The 19,409-nt window shown below is 40.5% G+C and overlaps 1 protein-coding gene across 1 annotated transcript in view; it reads right to left on the bottom strand.

Moving 5' to 3' along the window:
- The window catches only part of LY75 (lymphocyte antigen 75), a 43,563-nt gene extending 24,801 nt beyond the window's left edge, over positions 1–18,762 (bottom strand). Inside the window, exons 1-13 of the mRNA XM_054277927.1 lie at positions 18,669–18,762; positions 16,142–16,516; positions 15,080–15,253; positions 14,662–14,826; positions 13,984–14,094; positions 12,166–12,306; positions 10,776–10,964; positions 9,957–10,114; positions 9,019–9,129; positions 7,715–7,803; positions 7,208–7,380; positions 6,835–7,031; positions 5,390–5,532 (exon numbers count right to left, since the gene is read on the bottom strand). Of these exons, the coding sequence (XP_054133902.1) occupies positions 5,390–5,532; positions 6,835–7,031; positions 7,208–7,380; positions 7,715–7,803; positions 9,019–9,129; positions 9,957–10,114; positions 10,776–10,964; positions 12,166–12,306; positions 13,984–14,094; positions 14,662–14,826; positions 15,080–15,253; positions 16,142–16,516; positions 18,669–18,762 (2,120 nt within the window). The remainder of the gene's footprint in view (positions 1–5,389; positions 5,533–6,834; positions 7,032–7,207; positions 7,381–7,714; positions 7,804–9,018; positions 9,130–9,956; positions 10,115–10,775; positions 10,965–12,165; positions 12,307–13,983; positions 14,095–14,661; positions 14,827–15,079; positions 15,254–16,141; positions 16,517–18,668) is intronic.
- Positions 18,763–19,409: the final 647 nt, after the last annotated feature.

Here is a 19,409-nt window from a genome sequence, read left to right as displayed (position 1 = left end):
AAATAAACAAGATACAATCTTATGCCAAGCATACGGTTCAGCTCATTTAATAGGAAGACTGACCTATGGCATGGCATTATTTAGGAACAAGCAGCAAAACCAAGGTTTTAGTTGTAGCAAGTCAAAGAGAAAATAGACACAAGGGCTGGGACCTCTTCTGTACAGAAGAAAGCTAACTTTTTGTGGGCTGCATCACCACTTCATCTGTTGTCACTTGATATAATGGTCTCTTCCAGAATCACACACAGGGTGTTTATATAGTTTGGTTCCCTTTCGCTTGTCCACCTTGGGCTGTCTCCTAAATACCATCAGCTCAAATTCACTCTTCCTCAAATCACACAAAAGCTTCTACTCAAAGAACTGGCCTATTTCCTTTAACTTTTAAGTGGTATAAACACGCTAAACATGGGCACCTATTTCAATTATGAACCCTCACAAATGAGGCGTAGACATAAATCAGCACCTAACACCACTGACTTCAACGGCTGCATCAACAAGTGGCAGTAGAAATTTTAGTCCTGTCAGAACTGGGATTTTTCCTAGATTTTACTTCCTCATTTTCCAAAAGCAGCACACACTTAGATTTAAGATTTCAGTTATGTTCAAAGATACAAAATTACCTGAAAAAAAACAGGTTTACAATGTAAATACTCAAATCTGTAGTAAGAACCTTTACAATAATCTTTTGCTTATGAATCTAAAGACGCTGTAACAAAGATAAAGGTGCTAGTCCAACTGCAAGGTTAGTTTTGTACTGCAAATTCTCAAAGATTAAATTGTGTGCAGGGCTCATAAACTGAACTTTATGATAACTCACTCCAATCCAATACCCTGCCCAGTAAAGGCAATAGACACTGCTCTGAATGACTGTATCAGCTGGAAGCAGCAGAGGGGAGAAAGATCATGAGTTTCTTCTGAAATCACAGACTACACCAAATCCTACTGCAAAAGAGCTGAGGAAAAGGCACCCTCACCAAGATGGTCTGACAATAAAGCATTGATGCCAAACTGCAGGGCTCCTGTAGAACTGTATCAGGAGCAATATCCCATCAGGATGCACCAAATACAAAGAAGGAACACAGGACATTTGAGGAAATTAGGAGCTTAGGCTATTAACATGGATTAAGGATTTTCTTGTATAGTCTTCCCAAAGAAAGACAGGGAAAGGATACAATTATTCTTTGTAATATATTTTAGGAGACTAGACCTGCAAGAAGAGGAGTGATTTGAGCAAAAAGAACACCACGTCTGAGGGAACCACAACTCAAAAATAAATTTAAGCTCAAAACTGGACAGAGACACTTGACCAGCAGAGGTCAGAGTTCGTAAAAGGCTCCCCAGAAAGTAGTGCTGACAAACTTTGTGATTTGAAGCCAGAATTTAGAAAGTTTATGAAAATTACTTTATTACCAAAACAGCTTAACCCAGGGTTTGTGAGCTAAGTATGTGAAACCCAAGAAGGGCAACAGTACTTTACTTGGTAAAGTTTCCTTTAGGAAGAAAGTACCAGCCATCAACAGATCTATTTTTTTTTGTTCTTTATTCTCAACTCCAGTAATAGTTTTCTGACACTGGTGAGACAGTATGATCATTCTAGTGTGATTTTATCATATTGATCAATCTTTAGTCTTTCAATGATACATCTAAGGAGCTTTAAAGAGCTTAAATGCCCCAAACCACTGCAGTGGAAAACTGTGAGCCAAACGTCCACAGCTGTCAAACAGCTAAGTGACTTTTGGCTATTTGCCTTTAGGAATTCATTCTTCTGTGGCTGTTCCTCCAACTAAGAGGCAGAGATCCTGTCCTTAATGTCCCCTACAGACTTAGCACAGTTTAAGCAGTTGATCACCACATAGGAATATCTACTAAAAAGAAAATTTGCGACATTCATTTTGAAACAATTTGCAGTAATTACCTGAGGCTCTAGAGCAATTTTTCAAACTCTTTCAATTTATATTTGGCGATTATACAATAAATAAATTAAAAACAAGAATGGTTCCAGGTCAAGAATTTCTCCAGCTTATCTCCCAATTTACAATCACTAGCCTGCAAACAGAACATGTTTTCAGCTGATGGGGCTCTTACACTTTAATGTATCTCTTTTGCTTCTTTTGGAATTGTTCAGACATGACCATGAGTAATTTAGTAACTGCTACACTACACTTGACAGTACTTTTAAGCTTCAGTAAAGCCTTCTGATAACCCTCTGAAATTATACTGCCATCTCATCATAAGAAAGAATTCCACCAACTATTTAAGACAAAGATAAATTAAGACTACCTATTGCAATTAAGCTTGCAGCAAGGAATTTGCTTGTGCTTCAAGGATCTGTCCCCTCATTGCAAAGCATTAAAATTCATCCTGTGGACTGATATCAAAATGGATTTTTCAGTGACAGAGTATTCTTTGAGCTACACTCCTGGAACTGTCTCTAAAAACCTAAAGTATTCTGAGTTTTAAACTAAAACATACATGCAATCTGTGCTTTACAACGGACTCCACACTGACACTGAAAGACCCTAAATCTCTAGCATTCCCTGCAGAATACTGCTGGTTTTTCTTTACACAGAGCTAAACATTCATAAAAGTCAAATACTGCAGGAGTGAATAAATACAGTTCAGATTGTGAAGGGACTAAAAACCTGTAATTTTTCTGATCATATTCTAACTACCAAAATAGAAAATTATTTTCTCTGTCCTTTATAACAGCTCCAACATAAGATTAAGAGTGAAGTTTTTAGGGCTTGTAGGTCAACCTAGTTCTTGACAAGAGGCAAAGTATACATCTGGGCCAACTCCTTAATGGTGCAATTTAAGGCAAATTTAATCTAAGGCAGTGGTGGCCTAAAACTCTGCATGAAGCCCATTGGGCCACCTTGTTATCCCTGCTGTAACAGGCTACTGCACTAGCTAAATCACATCCTGCTAATTATCTGCTTTTGAGTGGAAGAAAAGAGAAGGTGAATTAATGCAATTACTACAATTTGCATCTCAGTTTTATTGCTGTTTCGGCCATTCTGTTAAGGTGATTTTTTTTTTTTCAAACTCAAGGGTTTGTGAGGCTTTCTAGACCCAAATAAATTACAGCAGCAGAGCTGTTCATATAAAAGGCAACCTGGATTTCTTTCCAGTAAGGCATCCTTGCTGAAATGTCGCTTCTAACCAGTCCAAGCTGCTTCTCCTCCTGTGTCCAACATTGCTGCCAGCCATAAGATGCAGAATACTCACACAGTCCAAAAAGAATGGAAGTAGCTGAACTGGATCTGTTCTGCCTGTATCACATTCCTTAAAGCCAAAAGAGGTTATCCTACTTCTTCCAGAGAGGGGAAGGCTGGCAGGAAAATTTTATTTTCCTTTCCAATGGCAATAGCCTGACTTGGCTGGAGCGATTCTGGCTCTTATTTGACTCTAAGGTGGAATCTGAGTAAAGAACAGAATGGACTAGGCAAGCTGCCCTTTTCCTGGTGAACCAAAATGACTCCTGCTAACATTTAAAAACAAACAACTCTCAATGAGTCACCAGAGAACTGTGCAAGGGGAAAAAACCTGAAACCAAGAGAGTCGAGGTGTGGCTCCTTCCCCAAACTGAAATGAATGCTTTAGGTTGGAGTTTGCACTGAATAAATACAGAGAAAAGGAACAAACTGCATGCCAGCACACTCCAGCAGCTAATCATATCTAATATCACCTTAGCGTGATTTCTCCCAGTTAGCTAAAGTATTTGCTCTTGGTGAAATAATTCACATGGTTTCCTATCTCAAATGAGCTTGATTTTTATATTAACTACCCTTGACACCTGACCTCCAAAGTATTTTATGTAATCAACACCTCTGAGTAATTTAAAAGCATAACTATCTTCAACAATTCATCATGTTACCTAAACAAACATTATTTAAAATACCTCAGGCAATATTAACTATGTTGTATTTCAGTTCAGAATGTTCTGTAGTGCTGAGAAAGGGGTTAGCCCAGAAGAAAATATTGTGTTTTCAGTTATATTTGATATAAGCAGTTACTGCAACATTAACTGCAGAGTCAATTTCTACCAGACTCAATATATTGCCCCTCATTTTAAGTTCTGCTGGAATAATATTGAAACACTAGGACTTATCAGCTTTCAGACTAAGTTTGAAATTTCTGAACTATGGGAAATGCAGGAGCATTTTGTTTCAACTGACTTCCTGGAAAGACAGAAGTCTCCACCTTTAAACTCCTAACAGAAAATGTAATTAATACCTCAGACAGTCTTCAAGCTGAAAAGCAGCTCCAAGTACTTATAGGAAAAGAAAATGTGACTTCTCTATTCACATTTCATTGTAGATTAGGTGCACTACAACTAAATTCGTAACTGCAAAACCATCTAATAAGGTCTGCAGCTAGAAATCATTTGTGCACTGATTTTTATTGTGGGACTTCAGCCAGTTTAGCAAAGGAATCACAAGTGGCTTTTACATAAGCCAAGCTATCTATATATAGAGCATACAAGTATGGTTTTGTCTCTTATTAACATAAACACTGAGTAATCTTCATGACTTGTGCACTTCTAAAAAAAGTTCACTGGTTTCTCAAGAAGGCACCACTTCAGTCATCAGGTCTAAAAATTTAATCACTGCTGTATGCTGGCAGCTTCTGCAATAATCCTGATTTAGTTTGTTGATGAAAAAATTCACATCACATAACTGGCAGCATTTGAGTTTTAGAAGGCAAAAAATTCTGAAAAAACAGACTATCAATCAAAAAAACCATATTACACAAGGATCTGACATCACACCAATGCCTAATAAAGCTTTGCAGTGACAGTTCATTTGATTAAAAATAAAGCTTTAAACTTATAAATTATTTAGCATTTAATCTGTTGATACCAGAACAGTCAGCACACCCATCTAATGCCCATATAGTGTCAGTGTAGCTATGCCAAATAGGATCTGTGCCAACCAGATTGCTGGACACTACATTATTCACATTTTCAAAAGTTAGCACCCAGTTTATTCAGGAAGCATTTCATGAATAAAAATGAGATGTATTTGAAAAACTGCAATAATAACTCATCTCTAAAGAATGTACCAGTAAAGAGTAGGTACATTTACTGTCTAGGTGTGCCAAAATTCAACACAGAGAAGGAATAATTTATTGCAACAACAGACTTAGATTTGAGCTTTGAGCATTTTCTATTACAGTTACTCTTCCTGTGCAGCCTCTAGCACTGTGAAATATCGGCCCAAGCTGTACTCCTGTGACATTTCCCAGCAAGGGAGTCCAAATGCCACATCAAAGTGTTCTGTGGGAAACGCAGGTGGCACACACTATCTCGTATTTGCCACTTGTGGTCAGCAGCAGCATTTGCAAGCCACTGCAGAATCAAAACTTCAGACCATGGCTAGTTTGTTACCTGATCATTTTCCTCAGGATAGAATGAAGTGCCTTAATTTCTTCTGAGTGGCTAAAACTAGGCAGATGGCCTCCAAGGGCTTCACAGAACCTTTCTGCCTCTTCCCAGGTCCTGGTTCGCAGCACTCTTTCACTATGGAAGAACTTCACAACAGCCAAATGTCAGAGCAGAAAATGACACAAGGCAGTATTTTTAAAACACTCCTGTTCTACTAAAATATGGCCACCTGAGAGCCAATAACTGGTATTTCCATAGGGAAAGAACTTGACTTTTTAACATTTTTTCTTTCAGTTTGCCTGACAGCAGCCAGACTCTGAAGTTTAGCTGACAAAATTTGTTTCAAACACAACATATTCCACATGACAGACTTTCTCTGCTTTTCTTTACCAGAAAGATTTTAGAAACCACCAGCCAGCTCATTCCATAACTGCAAGTCAAGTTATAAGTTTTAAGGGATGTTGTTCTTTCAAATTTATGGTGAACTACAAAGCCTAATGCTCACTTAAACTAGTCTCACTTAAGTGCTGTGCATGAAGAAAGTTCTTTGGCACACCCTTTGGAAACCTGTATGCATCTGAGGTGCAAGTTTGGCTCGCACACCTCAGCTAACACATCCACTTGATCCCCTTGGTTTCAGTCCAAGACAATTCCCATCAGCTGGATCTCTCTGCACAGACATGCTGCATTTGGTCAACAGCAGTTATGGAGAATGTGCCAGGGCCAGCTGTCATGTCCATCAGCTATGGGACAGCTATGCTGCACAGCAGCACAGACCTATCCCTTCAGGGTGCTTGCCCACACCCTTGTTATTCAAGCTGGGTTTCCCCACTTTGCTATATGAGCTGTTTACAAGAAACAGTTCATTGCAGACACTGAGTCAAAAAATAATGAATTCAATGAACAGCCTCAGTTTTAAGTTGATTTAATTTTTAATAGAAGGGAAAAAATCCTGCATTTCTAAATAAAATTTTATTTAAGCCATTCCAGCTAAACAGCACAGCTGCTTGCTTCCACTGGTCACCTCAACACAGTAAAATACAACTGAGGCTGAATGTTTTTATATATTCATATTCAAACAAGAGAAAATCCTACCTCTCCTATCTATACTCTTGGAGTACAGAAAGGAAAAGGGCAAGGGAAGGTGATGCAAAATGCTTTCCTTCCCTAACCAGGTGTCTGTGCATGCCTGAGGGCAGCAGTACAGGGCCAGTGCTGTTCCCCAGTCAGCTGCCCACAGAAGAGGCACAATGCACCTTCCAGGAATGGCAGGGGACAATGCAGGGCAATATCTGCAGGCAGTCAATCTGAATCAACACCAATTCCCTCTCCTGGTGAGAGCACCTTGAAAATGCCCTCAAGAGCTGCTATGCCCACAAAATGTCTGATCACTCACTTCCTCCAAGCCAGTAATCAGCAATTAACATCAAACAGGAATAACATTTTACCTTGTAGCAGGCAAGGCCGGATCCATTATGCCACCCAGGGGGACAGGGATCGGTTGGCTTTGGGAGCACTTCTGGCTCCTTGGGCTTCCCAATATATTTTTTGCAGACAGAAAATGCTTTAGTGGTTTTACAATCCTTAGTTTCCCACTTTCCAAGAGAATTTCCACTGGACATGGCCACACATCCTCCTGAAAACTCTAAAATTAGAGCCACCAAAACCACATTTAAAACCATTGGCTGGTTTCCAAAAAAACCCTGACATAATTGTGAATTACTACTTTATTGCATGCTTGGAGTTCTGTAACATGATACTTCAGTGCTTGCTCAATAGAAAAGGACAGTATTTTTATGTGTTTTTAGTTTTCAAATTTACCTGGTTGCATGGAATTCCAGTTAGTGTATGCCACAGCTTCAGGTGTTTCTCCATTCACTGTACCCCAGGAATATATTCCTGACTGGCTGATATCCTGCAAACCGGTCCAGAAGTATTTTTCTTCAACTTTTGTGTGCTTTCTAATTAGACTGTTAATAAATTCTTGTTCAAATCTGAAAATTCACAGATTAATCAGAGTCAAAACTTTAAAGATACCAAACTACTGAGATAATTTAAAAATCAGGGACATTACATGAGTCAGTTCAAGCAGTCATCCAGGAAGTCCCATATTCAACATGGGATCAGCAAGCTGGGAATTCTCATACTTCCAGGAAGATTTCACATTGTAGGTTTACCATGGTTACACATTTCTAGTTCTTGGCAAAAGCAATTCTCTTTCTGCTTTTTCTTTATAAACCATTAGTTATCATAAAACAGTTTTAATCTCTGATTTTATCTCCAGGATTGTGATGTTTAACTTGCTCATAAATTACAAATGTGCTTTACCTGTTCATCACTGTAAGATTGCACTGGGCTCCAAATGAAACTTCCATTTTATCAATCTTGTAACAGTAGTTTCCATGTCTCTCCCATCCCTGGTTAGAGAACAAAACCCACATTTATACAAAACAACCTAATTCAGGCAGTACCTACAGGAGAAAATAAATCATTGCCAACAGTGGCTGGTGTCCACAAGCCGGCACAGCATATACAAGAAAGAAATGCACTGTGTCGCATACAAGGTCCACTATCATCAACTCTCAGATTCCCAGTTGTAAAAAATAATGCAGCCACAGGAATAAAATACACCACTGTTTTAGCTTGCCTGGGCAGAGTCTTCTGACCACTATTGCATTTACAGAGAAACACAAGGGCAACAGCCCAGTCCTATTCAAAACAATAGGAGTTTTCATGCTGTTCCACCAACGCCAGGATTCAAACACAAGAATACTAGGAAGGCATACACCAGTGTCTCTTTACTTCTGAGAAAAATACTTGGTACTGAAAATGTGTGAACTTACAAAATTTCTCAATTGTTCAAACATTTCTTCCCATATTTACACTGAAATTTCAAGAACCATTAATGCGTTAACTCTTTTCTAGTCTAGCAATGCCACTGGTGTCTGAATAGCACAGAAAGCTGTAATTCTATGTGCTGGAAGTCTCTGAAAAGACAGAGTAAAAAGGTCATGTAGAAAGAAAGATAAGGGGTAAACATCTTTCCTGTTGCAAGCAATATGCCACACAAAACTGAATCAAGTAACTCTGAAATAGCTAGCAATACCATCCCAAGCTAGCTCAAAAGACAAGAGCTTTATTTAAGCAATAAGATGTCGTACTGTAAAAAAACCAAACAAAAAAACTAAAAATGTCCCACCTTAATTCAAGTCATAGAACAAAAATGAGAGCCAGAGAAGTGCAAGAAACATAATCCCAGTTAACAATCTCTGCACATCTTTATGTTGCAACGTGCTTATTCTAAATTTTAAAACATAACTTGAGCAAAAACAACAGAACAAATGGTGTTATCAATAACATTTCTAATAAAATCAAATTCTTTTAAATAAATAAAACACAACCTCTCCTGGGTCCAAACTCATAATACTTTCATCAATAAACAAACTGATAATACATCCTGAGCCTGCTTAGAAGAATGTGAAATTTGGTTTATGCTATATAAATGTCCTTTTTCAGATAAAATGTTTCACAGACTTTACTGAATAGACGAGAAAGAAATGGAAGTAGAGGAAGTGATTTCAAGCAAGTTTCAGAGCTAAATGACAATAAAAGAAATAGAGGCTTCCTATTACCTCTTCCAATGAACAGCTTTCATCTGATTTTGTTTCATTCAAAATCTCTCCATTTTTCTTGCAAACATATTTCAATTTTTCTTCACAGGATTTGACCCTCCACTGTCCCAGCTGTAAGAATGAAAGGAAAAAGAAATATTTTAAATTCTAACAAACTTTGAATTTCTGTGTTTGCAGGGGCTGTTTCCATTGCAAGAAAGACAAAATGCCTCCAGTAGAGATATTGGGTGGGATGCCCTGGATTATATGCACAGGTACATGTTTGGAAGGGAGAGAGAAAGCTGACACACATGCAGATGGGAGGATTCTGGATCACACCCAGAAAGGAAAGAAAAGGTCAGGGTGGTGCAAACTCTCTTAGATCAGGAAGGGAATGGGTGCAGGAGGTGTGCTCAGTGTAATGTGGAAGTAGCTCAGAGACAGCTCAGAGCAGCTGAGCACAAACTCCAGTGCCAGGCTGCTGACACAGCAGGCAAATGCATGCTCCACTTTTCTAATGAATCTGCAGGATAGGATACAGCCTGCTTCCCACCCTTAGTGACCTCCTTTCTTCACCAACACCCTTTTTAGAACATCCCATCCTCAGACTGGGTGACCCAAACTGCTCTGGGAGATGACTGAACACAGATATCTCTTCCTTCCCACCTTTCTGCCAGAGACATGCACAAATACAGTAACCCAAAATACAGTCTGGCCAACAATGCATTAGTCTCAGAGCTGGCAGTAATTTCTTCCATTCTTCGCAGAATACAGCTACGAAGTTCCAGCTAAATAATTCTAAGAAATTTGCTTGTAGAAAAATGTATTTTAAAGATTATTCCAGAAATAGGATCAGCTAGCTGCTTTATCCCCCTCCTTGACTTTCATACACACCAGTGTTCCCTCTACTACGATGAAAAAATACCAACTAAAAACCAAACTCAGCATTGTATTCCTACCTTGCCTGAATATGACACGCAGTTAGGAGTGCTGTTAAAGGGAACTCTTGGTTCATTCTGATCCCAGTAGGTGAAAACCACAGGCGAGTCATCTGACCACTTGAACAAGGTTGGCACATCGTCATTCTTGAGACCCATCCAAATTTCCTCTTCAACATCTGTAATTTAAAATTAGGACAACATTTTTGTTTCATGATAATATTCAAACCAACAGGAAAGCAATGTGTTATTAGCAAAATTAATTTTTTTATCATACTGTGGAGCAGTATAGTGATACCATTTTTCTTACAGTGAGAACAGACCATATGTTTGTTATCTCGTCTCTTAACTTATACTCACATGACCATGAGTAAGCTTAACAGAGAAGGAACAAACAGGAAAGAAACCTAACCACAAACAAACGAACACACAAGAAAGCAAAAAAGCAAAATACCCTCAACCAAATTTAGAGTGTATGCAAAGACATAACATCAAACACTATTGGTACTATTTATTAGTGCAGTGACTCAGCAGTCAAAATATTGACCAACTATCTACTATTCTTTTTGAATGAGCAAATTAAGCACAAAGTATTACAAAACTAGAAGTAGGTTAGCCCAGTAAATGAATAAATTAATAGACTGAACCAGAACAAGTCCTAACACAGGGGGCCTGGATCTGCACAGCAACATTCAACACTAGTCTGGGTACAAGCTCAGCTTTAACACCCACATTTAAAAGCTAGAGGTTATGACAACTGTATGCTAGAACATGGAAAGCAGTTTGTAATTTATGGTGTGCAGCACTTGGTGCTTGACCTTTACAACTACCCCAACTCACCATTATGAAGCTTTGTAACAACCAGTTCAACATCTGCTAATGAGTGAATGCTGATGAGATTACTCTTATTTGCTTTGCACAACTCCTCTGCTGAACTCCAAGGTGCCTGGTTGTTTATCAGCATGTAGCAAAAGCCATCGTGGGGGAGCCAGCCCGGATCACAGCGAGTGTCCAAGTGTCTCCAAAACTCTAAAAATGAAGAGAAATGGAATTAGAGGTTTTTGTTTTACAATGCCTAGTGCAAAGGGTTGGCTTTAAAGTCAGCAGCCCCTTGAAAATAGCCAGAAGGCAGCAATCAGAATGTGTTCATATCCCTTCAGGGCTCATGAAAGAAAGGGTCACAGCTTAGCCAAACAAATAGACTTCAATGCAGCATTAGGAGAACTCATAATATTTTTTTGAGGCCATGAAGTAGGGTGAAGGAGAAAGAAGTTAGTGGGAATGGAAGCAAAAGGCAAGAATGCATTACATTAAACTGGTCTTAGTGTAAGTGAAAGGTTCAAAAGTAATTGTAAGCAAGATTTCAAAAGCAACTGAAGACAAATCAAGTTGATTCATTGCAGGAAAGAAACACACAACTCAACAAATGCCTAGTTTTAAATATTTTTTTCTTCTCAAGATATTCAAGAGTCATTCAAAGACAATTACGTTTCACTAAAAGTTTTTGCAGAAGAGCCCTGGGAACTGGGTAAGGCCAAAGCATGCATAGAAGAGGTCATGGCCATGGGAAGGGTTGGACATTCAGGTGTAGATAAATGGCCAAAAGCATGGAAGCAGTTACACATCATTGTAAACACTGAAGGCCTCTGTATGTGTGTGTTGGGTGAGATAAAGGAATTATTATCTTGTAAGAGCTGTTCGGGGTCAGTAAAGATTACACACTGAGCAAACTACCAACTCTTGCACTCTGATTTTCGGTGCTTGGCCTGGTTTCAGAGGACAGTAAGGTTACCTGACTGCTTCTATTTGAATTTAACAGTTTGATCCAAGACCCAGGTAAGTTCCACTTTATGTCAATACACACCAAGAGCAAGAGAAATGGGCTTAAAGCAAAGGTGGAAAGGTTTGGGATGCAACTGCCAGTTCCAGACTCCCAGTAATACATGAAAGAAGGCACAAGCCATGGAGAAAAATGTGATGAAAAGGGCAGGACTGCTGCAAAATGCTTTACGTGTGAATGAGAAAGCTGCAAAAAATGAAAACTGTTTGTGATGCATCATCTTGACACTGAAGAAACAGAGTTTGCTTCTGCTGTGCTAAAAAACCAAAGCTGTTGTGAAAATGTTTTGGCAGAGATGCCTGAAAAGGCTTGGGAGGGAAAAGAATGATTCCATAAGTGAACATTATACTTGCATTAACATACAAAACTCAAAAATGCAAACTGTCCTACCTGGAACACTTGAAACTTCATTGAGTGACTTCTTGCAAGCATATGGAAGCTGAGCCCCACAGTGGTAACTCTGCCACTGCCCTGAAGCAGCATTCATCACCACACAACTCATCCCATCCAGTGGGGATGAACTCTGCACATCTATAGACAGGATCAAATAAAAACATAACAGCACAAGTTATCACACAGTAAGGCAGTGACTGCTTCTTTTCACTACTGGGGTTCAATACAGGAATAAGACTCTGGATAGTATGGCACCTTGTATTTATTTGAAGAACATAATTTGCATCAACTGAAGGCAGCTGTCCTAGCACAGGTCACACAGAATGTCTTTTCTGAGAGAGAAAGTTTCAGAATCAAGGAATCTTGACTTCTTTTCCAATGTTTAATCATAGAATCAGGAGGAATGTTCTATTTACAATACAAGAAACCCTTGGCTGAGCACTTTCCCAGACTAGAAATATCTCAGGGGAGAGCCATTTTCACAGCCCTCAGTTTCCTTTGGCAGTCCCATTCCACCCCCACTCCAAACACAGTTCTGCACTTTCTCTCAATGCTAACCATAACCTTTAGCATAACAGAAACCTTAGACAAGGCCCCAGATTTGAAACAGCATAGAGAATAACTCTTTTTTGCAGTCTTCAGCTTCCCTTGGAGCCCCTTTCCAATGGAACTTTCTGATTTTCTTTTTCTTTGAGCCTCAAGGCAAACCCAAGCTATGACCCACACAGAGCACCTCAGCTCCCCCTGTACTGGGTTAGTTCAGGCTCACAGAAAAAAGGCTCAGGGTAAATCTCAGTTCTCCATGAAAGAAAATAGAGGGACAGGGTCTTTTCAGAGGGGTAAAGGAAAAAGTAATGGGCTCAACTTGCAAGTATCAAAATTCCTATAAGGCACCAGTAAATACTTTCACAAGAGGGTAGACATGAATATGTCTGCCATGACTGCAGATCAAATTATGCCACTGTATCTCAGGATAGTCTGGCCCCTAGCTCTGCATTACTGTCCTACAGAGTGGTCACAGATCCAGAAGAAGGTTCAGTCAATAGTACAAGCAGTGAAGTTCTTAACCTTTCCAAAAGACAGAGCGCATTTGGAAAATCCCACAGAAATTTCTTAGCCAGGTTATCAAAGAAGTAACAGAAACTACTTCTCAACTTTTCATAGAATTCCAGTTGCAGCACTGTTTTAGAAACTAAAGGAAAAAAGAGAATTCCACTTAAAAAAAGCTCAAATTCAGCTTGAATGACAGAACAACATTAGCTTCAATATTCCTGACTATGACTCTGGGATTCTCATATACACATAGATTCAAAAAATATTTGTGAGAACATTACAAATTCATCCTGGAAATTCCAAATAGTCTCATTAATCTTAGCAGCACCTCTGGAGTAATTAAAAAAGGTTTTTCAAGGGTTTTTTACTCCTTTCATCTTCACCTTGACATTTAGGCAACCTTGAAGTTTAAAAACCCAAGTTAAGCTTCTAAGTAACATCAGCCCCTGAATGAACACAAATCATATTCCCTCAGATATTCATCAGAATATCTGAGGGAAATCAGTGTCATTCTGACAGTGGGAGGAGAAATTTAGCAGCTAGGAAAGCTGTGGGTACTTTACTAAAATGGACTTCAAAAATACTATTTAAGTTTTACCTTTTTAGAGATTTATTAACCTAATCAGCTGTAAATATAAAATGAGAACAAAAAGATTTGCTGGCTAGGAGGAAAAGATGCTTCTGAAAGTGGAATGAGATGGAAAAAAAAGTAATACTAGTTACTGTTGAGAATATTGTCAATACCATCAGAAATATCAGTACCTGGATGCCAGTTGAGAAAATTCAAAGGCTTGTGATCTGACCACTGCCAACCACCAGAAACATCCAGTTGATTTAAGCCAATCCAGAAGATCTCAGCAATGTCATCCTTGCCTAGAGATTTTTTTTTTAAAGAAAACAATTAGCATAAAATGCTCATCCTTTATTGGTCTCTAAATTGAAAATGCACTCTGAAATTACATGCATTTCAGGAAAGATTGCTAATATAATTGGGCATGCAAACTTTCTTGAACTGAGGAGGAATTAAGCCACTCAAGCCTTCCCTCCCAGTGTCTTCAGGTGTTTCTCCTTTGGTTTCATAGTCCCAAAGGCACTTGGGTAATTTCTCCATGTCAAGACTGAACATCAGGGAAGACAATTTCATAGCAAGAGAGTAACATGTTGCTAAAACAACAACTGCCACTCTGGCCTGTATTTAAGATTTTGGGGATATTCCTCATTAACAATATAAACAACACCTAACTGCTATAAGGAAATCATACAAACAAATTTAAATAACTCCCTAAAATGAGATTAGTACCTTAGTTTTGCTACACAAATGAAAGCCAAAATATCTGAAGTACAATCAACTTTTGCCCCGGAGATTTAGGACAGAAACTAAAGTGCTGCCTCCACTTTATAAAGATTTCCCAGTATTCATATGTGAATAATTACACCTACCTTGTATGTAACTTAATTCAGATGCATTTTGGATGCTAAGTAAATCTCCTCCTTGCCTTTGACATGAAATATAAGCTTCCTTCCAAGAAAGAGCAGACTGTGTATTAAACTGGTAGCAATTTTCAGACCCTGGATCATGTTCCCAGCTATCATGACAACCATCCTCTGTTTAAAAGAAGCAGAAGGTACTTGTAACTACAACTATAAAGAAACATTATGAAAGTTTCAAAAGAAAAGGTTTTGAATATAATATGTAGGGTCTATTGGTTTTTATACTGGTCATCACTAATACTTGCAGTTTAAGCCAACGCTGCAACAGAAAAGTTTTTACAGAGCTTAGCAACCACACAAAGGTGGAGCTGTACATCAGAGAAGTGACAAAATGCTTTTAGGATGTCTGTTTAGAAACCCAACGTGCCTGGCTCTAAGCAGATTCCCCATTTTCCATCTCGAGAATAATCTTCAGAAGTGGCGCACCATTTCCCGCCCGTGTGAGTTTCATCCTGGATGCAGTCATGATGCCAAACCTTGTTATACAGAAAGGGGAACTCACAGGGTCTACCATAAGAGTTGCCATCTTTGGTATAAACCTCTGCAGAAAAAGAATAATTAAAAAAAAAAAATATATATATATATATAAAATAAAGAAGTAAATACATTCCTCTTGCTAGACACGGAAAATACAGCAAATCAGTGTTACTTCTTGTACAGACACAGTTAACCTAAATGCATGCAAATCACACTTGTGGTCTTAAAATACCATATCTTCTTGTCACAGATAATATCCAGCGATGCCAGAACTGAAAAACTACATTGAGAAATATTTTTCTGTACATTTTCTTCTGAGAAACAGCAGAAACTTGTCTCCCCCATCCTGGTAAGATAGAGATAATTCATTGTCCTATTGAAATCCAGGTGCTTTGCAGAGTCCTACCAAACAATGACTTTTAACAATCAACACATACAGGAGAGGGAAAAGGCAAAGCACATTTTCACCACTTCTTCCAGGCAGCATGAGGTTTCAGACAAGACAGGCTTCCATGGCAAGTGCACACACTACCATATCAAAGCTCACAGCCGAGCAGGATGTCAGCGGGCAGCATGCTCTGAATTTGACTGTGTAGCCTACCAGCAAAGAAAACATCCTCAAACCCTGCTAACAGGAAAATTCCCATCATGGTGAGGATGGCAGTGTCAGTTCTGATAGAAGGTGGTTGGTATTTCATAATTAAATAGGTTTGCACTGAAACATGGGGCAGGGGGGATTTAAACCTGCTAAGAAAGCCACTCAGTACCAAAATTTCTGCAGTTGTGCTGTTATTTTTTATTAAAAACCTTTTAAGTTTCTCTCTACAGCACAACATTGTACTGCTTTACCGATCTATCTTTTCACATAACTAATTTTAAGAACTTATTGGCTCAGACATACTCAAAAAGCCCTTAACAAATAAAAAAATCCTCAAAGTGCAAGCTCACTTACCGTGGTAGGGATACCGACATATATCACTGGAGGAACTGTTGCTTTTCCACTGGTCTGTCCCATTTATGCTTGCAGTCACATAGTTATTCATGATAGTTACTTTGTACTGAGATGCACCAACGATGGAAGCATCAGCACAACGCCACCACAGCATCAATTCTGAGTTACAATCCACCATTTTCAGGCGAGACACTGATTTGGTGAATATATCAAGTCCCAGGCACTGCTTGGAGCCCAGGTGGAAGAGGCGATTCTGGGACACCCATTTCCATAAAGCTTCACTGGTGTCCCTGCAGTCACCTATGACTATCAGCGAGTTCTGAACCTGTATGCACTTGTTCTGTTTCTCATGGCGAATGGTAAAAGCATCATTGCCTGTGTAAGAACAAACATATGGCTATGATTCAGTATCATTTTCACAGGAAGCTCATTTGTAAAAGGGTAATCACATTCTGAGCAATGCTTTCAGAGAAGTACCCCAACTGCTGTTGGTATGTAAAACCCCCTCTTTTGTAGAAGCCACAGTGAATTTTCCTGCTCTTTAGTGAGTCTTAACTTCTTCGGAAAAAGACCTCTTTCGAAGTCTTTATAGAATGAGGACAGACAAATGAGACTTCTAAGTCCAATTCTAGTAACAAGAATTCTTCCTCTATATTTAACATATACTGATCGCATCAGCCCCTGATTAATTTGCAAGCTTACTGGGTAAAGAATCTTGTCTTCATGCCTATCTGTGAACACAGTAACACACACAACAGACACCATAAAATATAATTAACAATAATATTAACTTACTAAACACTTTTTTTCTAAACTGTGTATCCTATATGACACACAACACGAGAGGTTTACATTTGAACCGGTTTGTGGGTGCAGCTGCAGCACCACTAAGTTAACTAGCATTGCTTTGAGGAGAAAGTTTTAGGAGGAGTATCCCACCAAAGACAGCACACAACAGATTAGGAGTATAATTTTAAAAATTATATAGGGACCCTAGTTTCATTTTCAGTTGTGATGAGTTTCATTTTCAGTTCTGGCGGAGCTTGTGATTAAAGAGAAAAATTAAAGTTGATAAAGCACAGTGTACCATTTAAAAAGCATATGGATCACCCTACTAAGAAAAGCTAACACCTCTGTCAGTACAAGAACACTTCTTACAGGCAGCAGTAGAAAAAATGCCATGAAAAAATGCCCTAAAACTATTTCTATGCCACAATTAAGATGGCTCCACAGTACAGAACTTTCACTAATCAGGTTGAAATGGACCCTAGCTGTACCAGACCCACAGGGCTATTATTCTGCTGCTTAAATAAGGAATCTGCTGAGTAGTATTTTGTATTTAATAGCAATGCACTGTCAATCACATTCCTACTGCGTTTTTCTGTTATGACTTCCTAATAGGTTTGGCTGAACAGGGAGGAAAATATTCAGTGATGTTAATGCAGTGAATTTTACTACTACTTCCCAGTGTACCCATGAATTTTCCACTGTGTAAGTGCCAAACAGTATTTAAATAGTACCTAGTTGATCACACTGTAAAGAAGAATCTGTAAGTCACCCACCTACTAAAGTGAATTCTTTTAAGGAGCACACCAACATCAACTGTCCCTTTCATCCTACTAATGAAGACATTTTAACAACCAAACCTGCCTTTGTGGTATCCTTTAACCCTGCGCTTTACCTGCTTTTGATTTTTATTCTTCCCTCAGGACTTTCTTCCTCTTTTTATTTCATGTAACAACTTTTTAGCCTCTTCTCACATCTTCTTTCACTTCTTCCTCCGCAACCCTCATGCTGATGCCAAGGGGAAAATCACTTTTTAAAATTTCCCTGGGAAAACCGCTGATACTGTCTCACCAAATCTCTCTGGCAGCAATTTATTAATAATTACTCCAGTTCAGTGCTCTGGCCCTGAAGTTTTAGTGACATCTTCAGCTACCAACCTGAGCCTGTTACTATCATGGATATAAAAAAAATATGTGAGGTGCAACTTAGCGAAGGGCTCAGCTTGTTTCCCAGAAGCTCTGACTAGGCTAGCGGCTGTGCCTTACGAGAATTTGCTCAACGTGAAACTTTCCCACCTGCTTCCTGCCGGGAAAGGCGAGCTCCCTTTTCTGCCTCGCTGCGCACGCAGCGGCGGACAGCAGCGCCGGCGGAGCGCGCTGCCGGGACCTGCCGGGGCTCGGGCACCGCTGGCCCCGAGCTGTCAGGCCAAAGGCCGCGGCCCGGCCCCGTGGGCACCGGGAACGTGGCAGCCGCGGCCGCAGCCGGCTTTCGCGACGCCCAAGCCAAGCGCACGGTCCGAGAGGGCGGTCCGGGACTTTTTCCTGCCTTCTTCGCTTCTCCTTCTAAGTTTCCCAGGTTGTTTCCACCGCAGTCGGACTTTGCCACCGAGCGCGGCGCCCGAAGGAGCCGCCGGGGCGGAAGGCCCGTCACGCCGCCCCCTGACCCGCCCAGGCGCCCGTCGGGGCGCTCAAGGACCCTCGGCTCCCGCAGCGCACCCGCCTCCCGCTCGGCCCCGGCTTACCTGCGGGGTGGCGGCGGGCCGCGCAGCACAGCAGCAGCCAGGCGAGCGTGAGGGCGAGGCCGCAGGCGCGCACGCAGCGCCCGGCGCCCGCCATCGTGCCCCGCGGCGCGCAGGCTGCGCGGGGCTGCCGGGCTCGCGGTGCCCCAGCGCCGCGCCACCGGCGCCGCCCATTGGCCGCCCCCCGCGCGTCACTTGTTGCCAGGAGGAAAGCGGCCCCCGGGGTTGGGGCGAGGCGGGGCCGGCCCGGCCCGGCCCGGCCCGAGCGGGGCTGCGGAGCCGCGAGCGACAGCGTGAGGGGGACGATGGAGGGAAAAGGCGGAAAAATAGGAAAAAATAAAGGAAAAGTAAACTAGAAAAAAAAGAAAGGAATTAACAAAAAAAAAAAAAAAAAAAGGTGGAAAACACGAAGAAAGACTGGAAAAGCAGATCGAATTGTCGCATGGTCAGAAAAGTTAAAACTAAAAAAAAAAAAGAAACCAAAAACCTTAGAAGCTCAGTTGGGGGAAAAGGGGACCGCGTAACTGTTAAACTGCTAGAAGTGAGGAAAAAGCAAAAGGTGAACTGAATAATCTAAAATTAACAAAGACACGGAAATAAAATATTTCAAATGGTACAAATGATGCACATTAAGCTGCGATCCTCGATCCCCCCTGGCCGCGGGGCACCTGCCGTCGCCGCGGCAGGGGCTGCGAAACTGCAACTGCCCTTGCCGGGGATGGGCGAGGAGGGGCTCGCAGTGCC

The sequence above is a fragment of the Melozone crissalis genome, unplaced genomic scaffold (assembly GCF_028551555.1).
Source record: "Melozone crissalis strain CALT ecotype California unplaced genomic scaffold, PUWL_Pcris_2 ptg000023l_1, whole genome shotgun sequence".
In the NCBI taxonomy this organism is placed as follows: Eukaryota; Metazoa; Chordata; class Aves; order Passeriformes; family Passerellidae; genus Melozone; species Melozone crissalis.
This window is presented reverse-complemented; position numbering and strand designations above follow the sequence as displayed.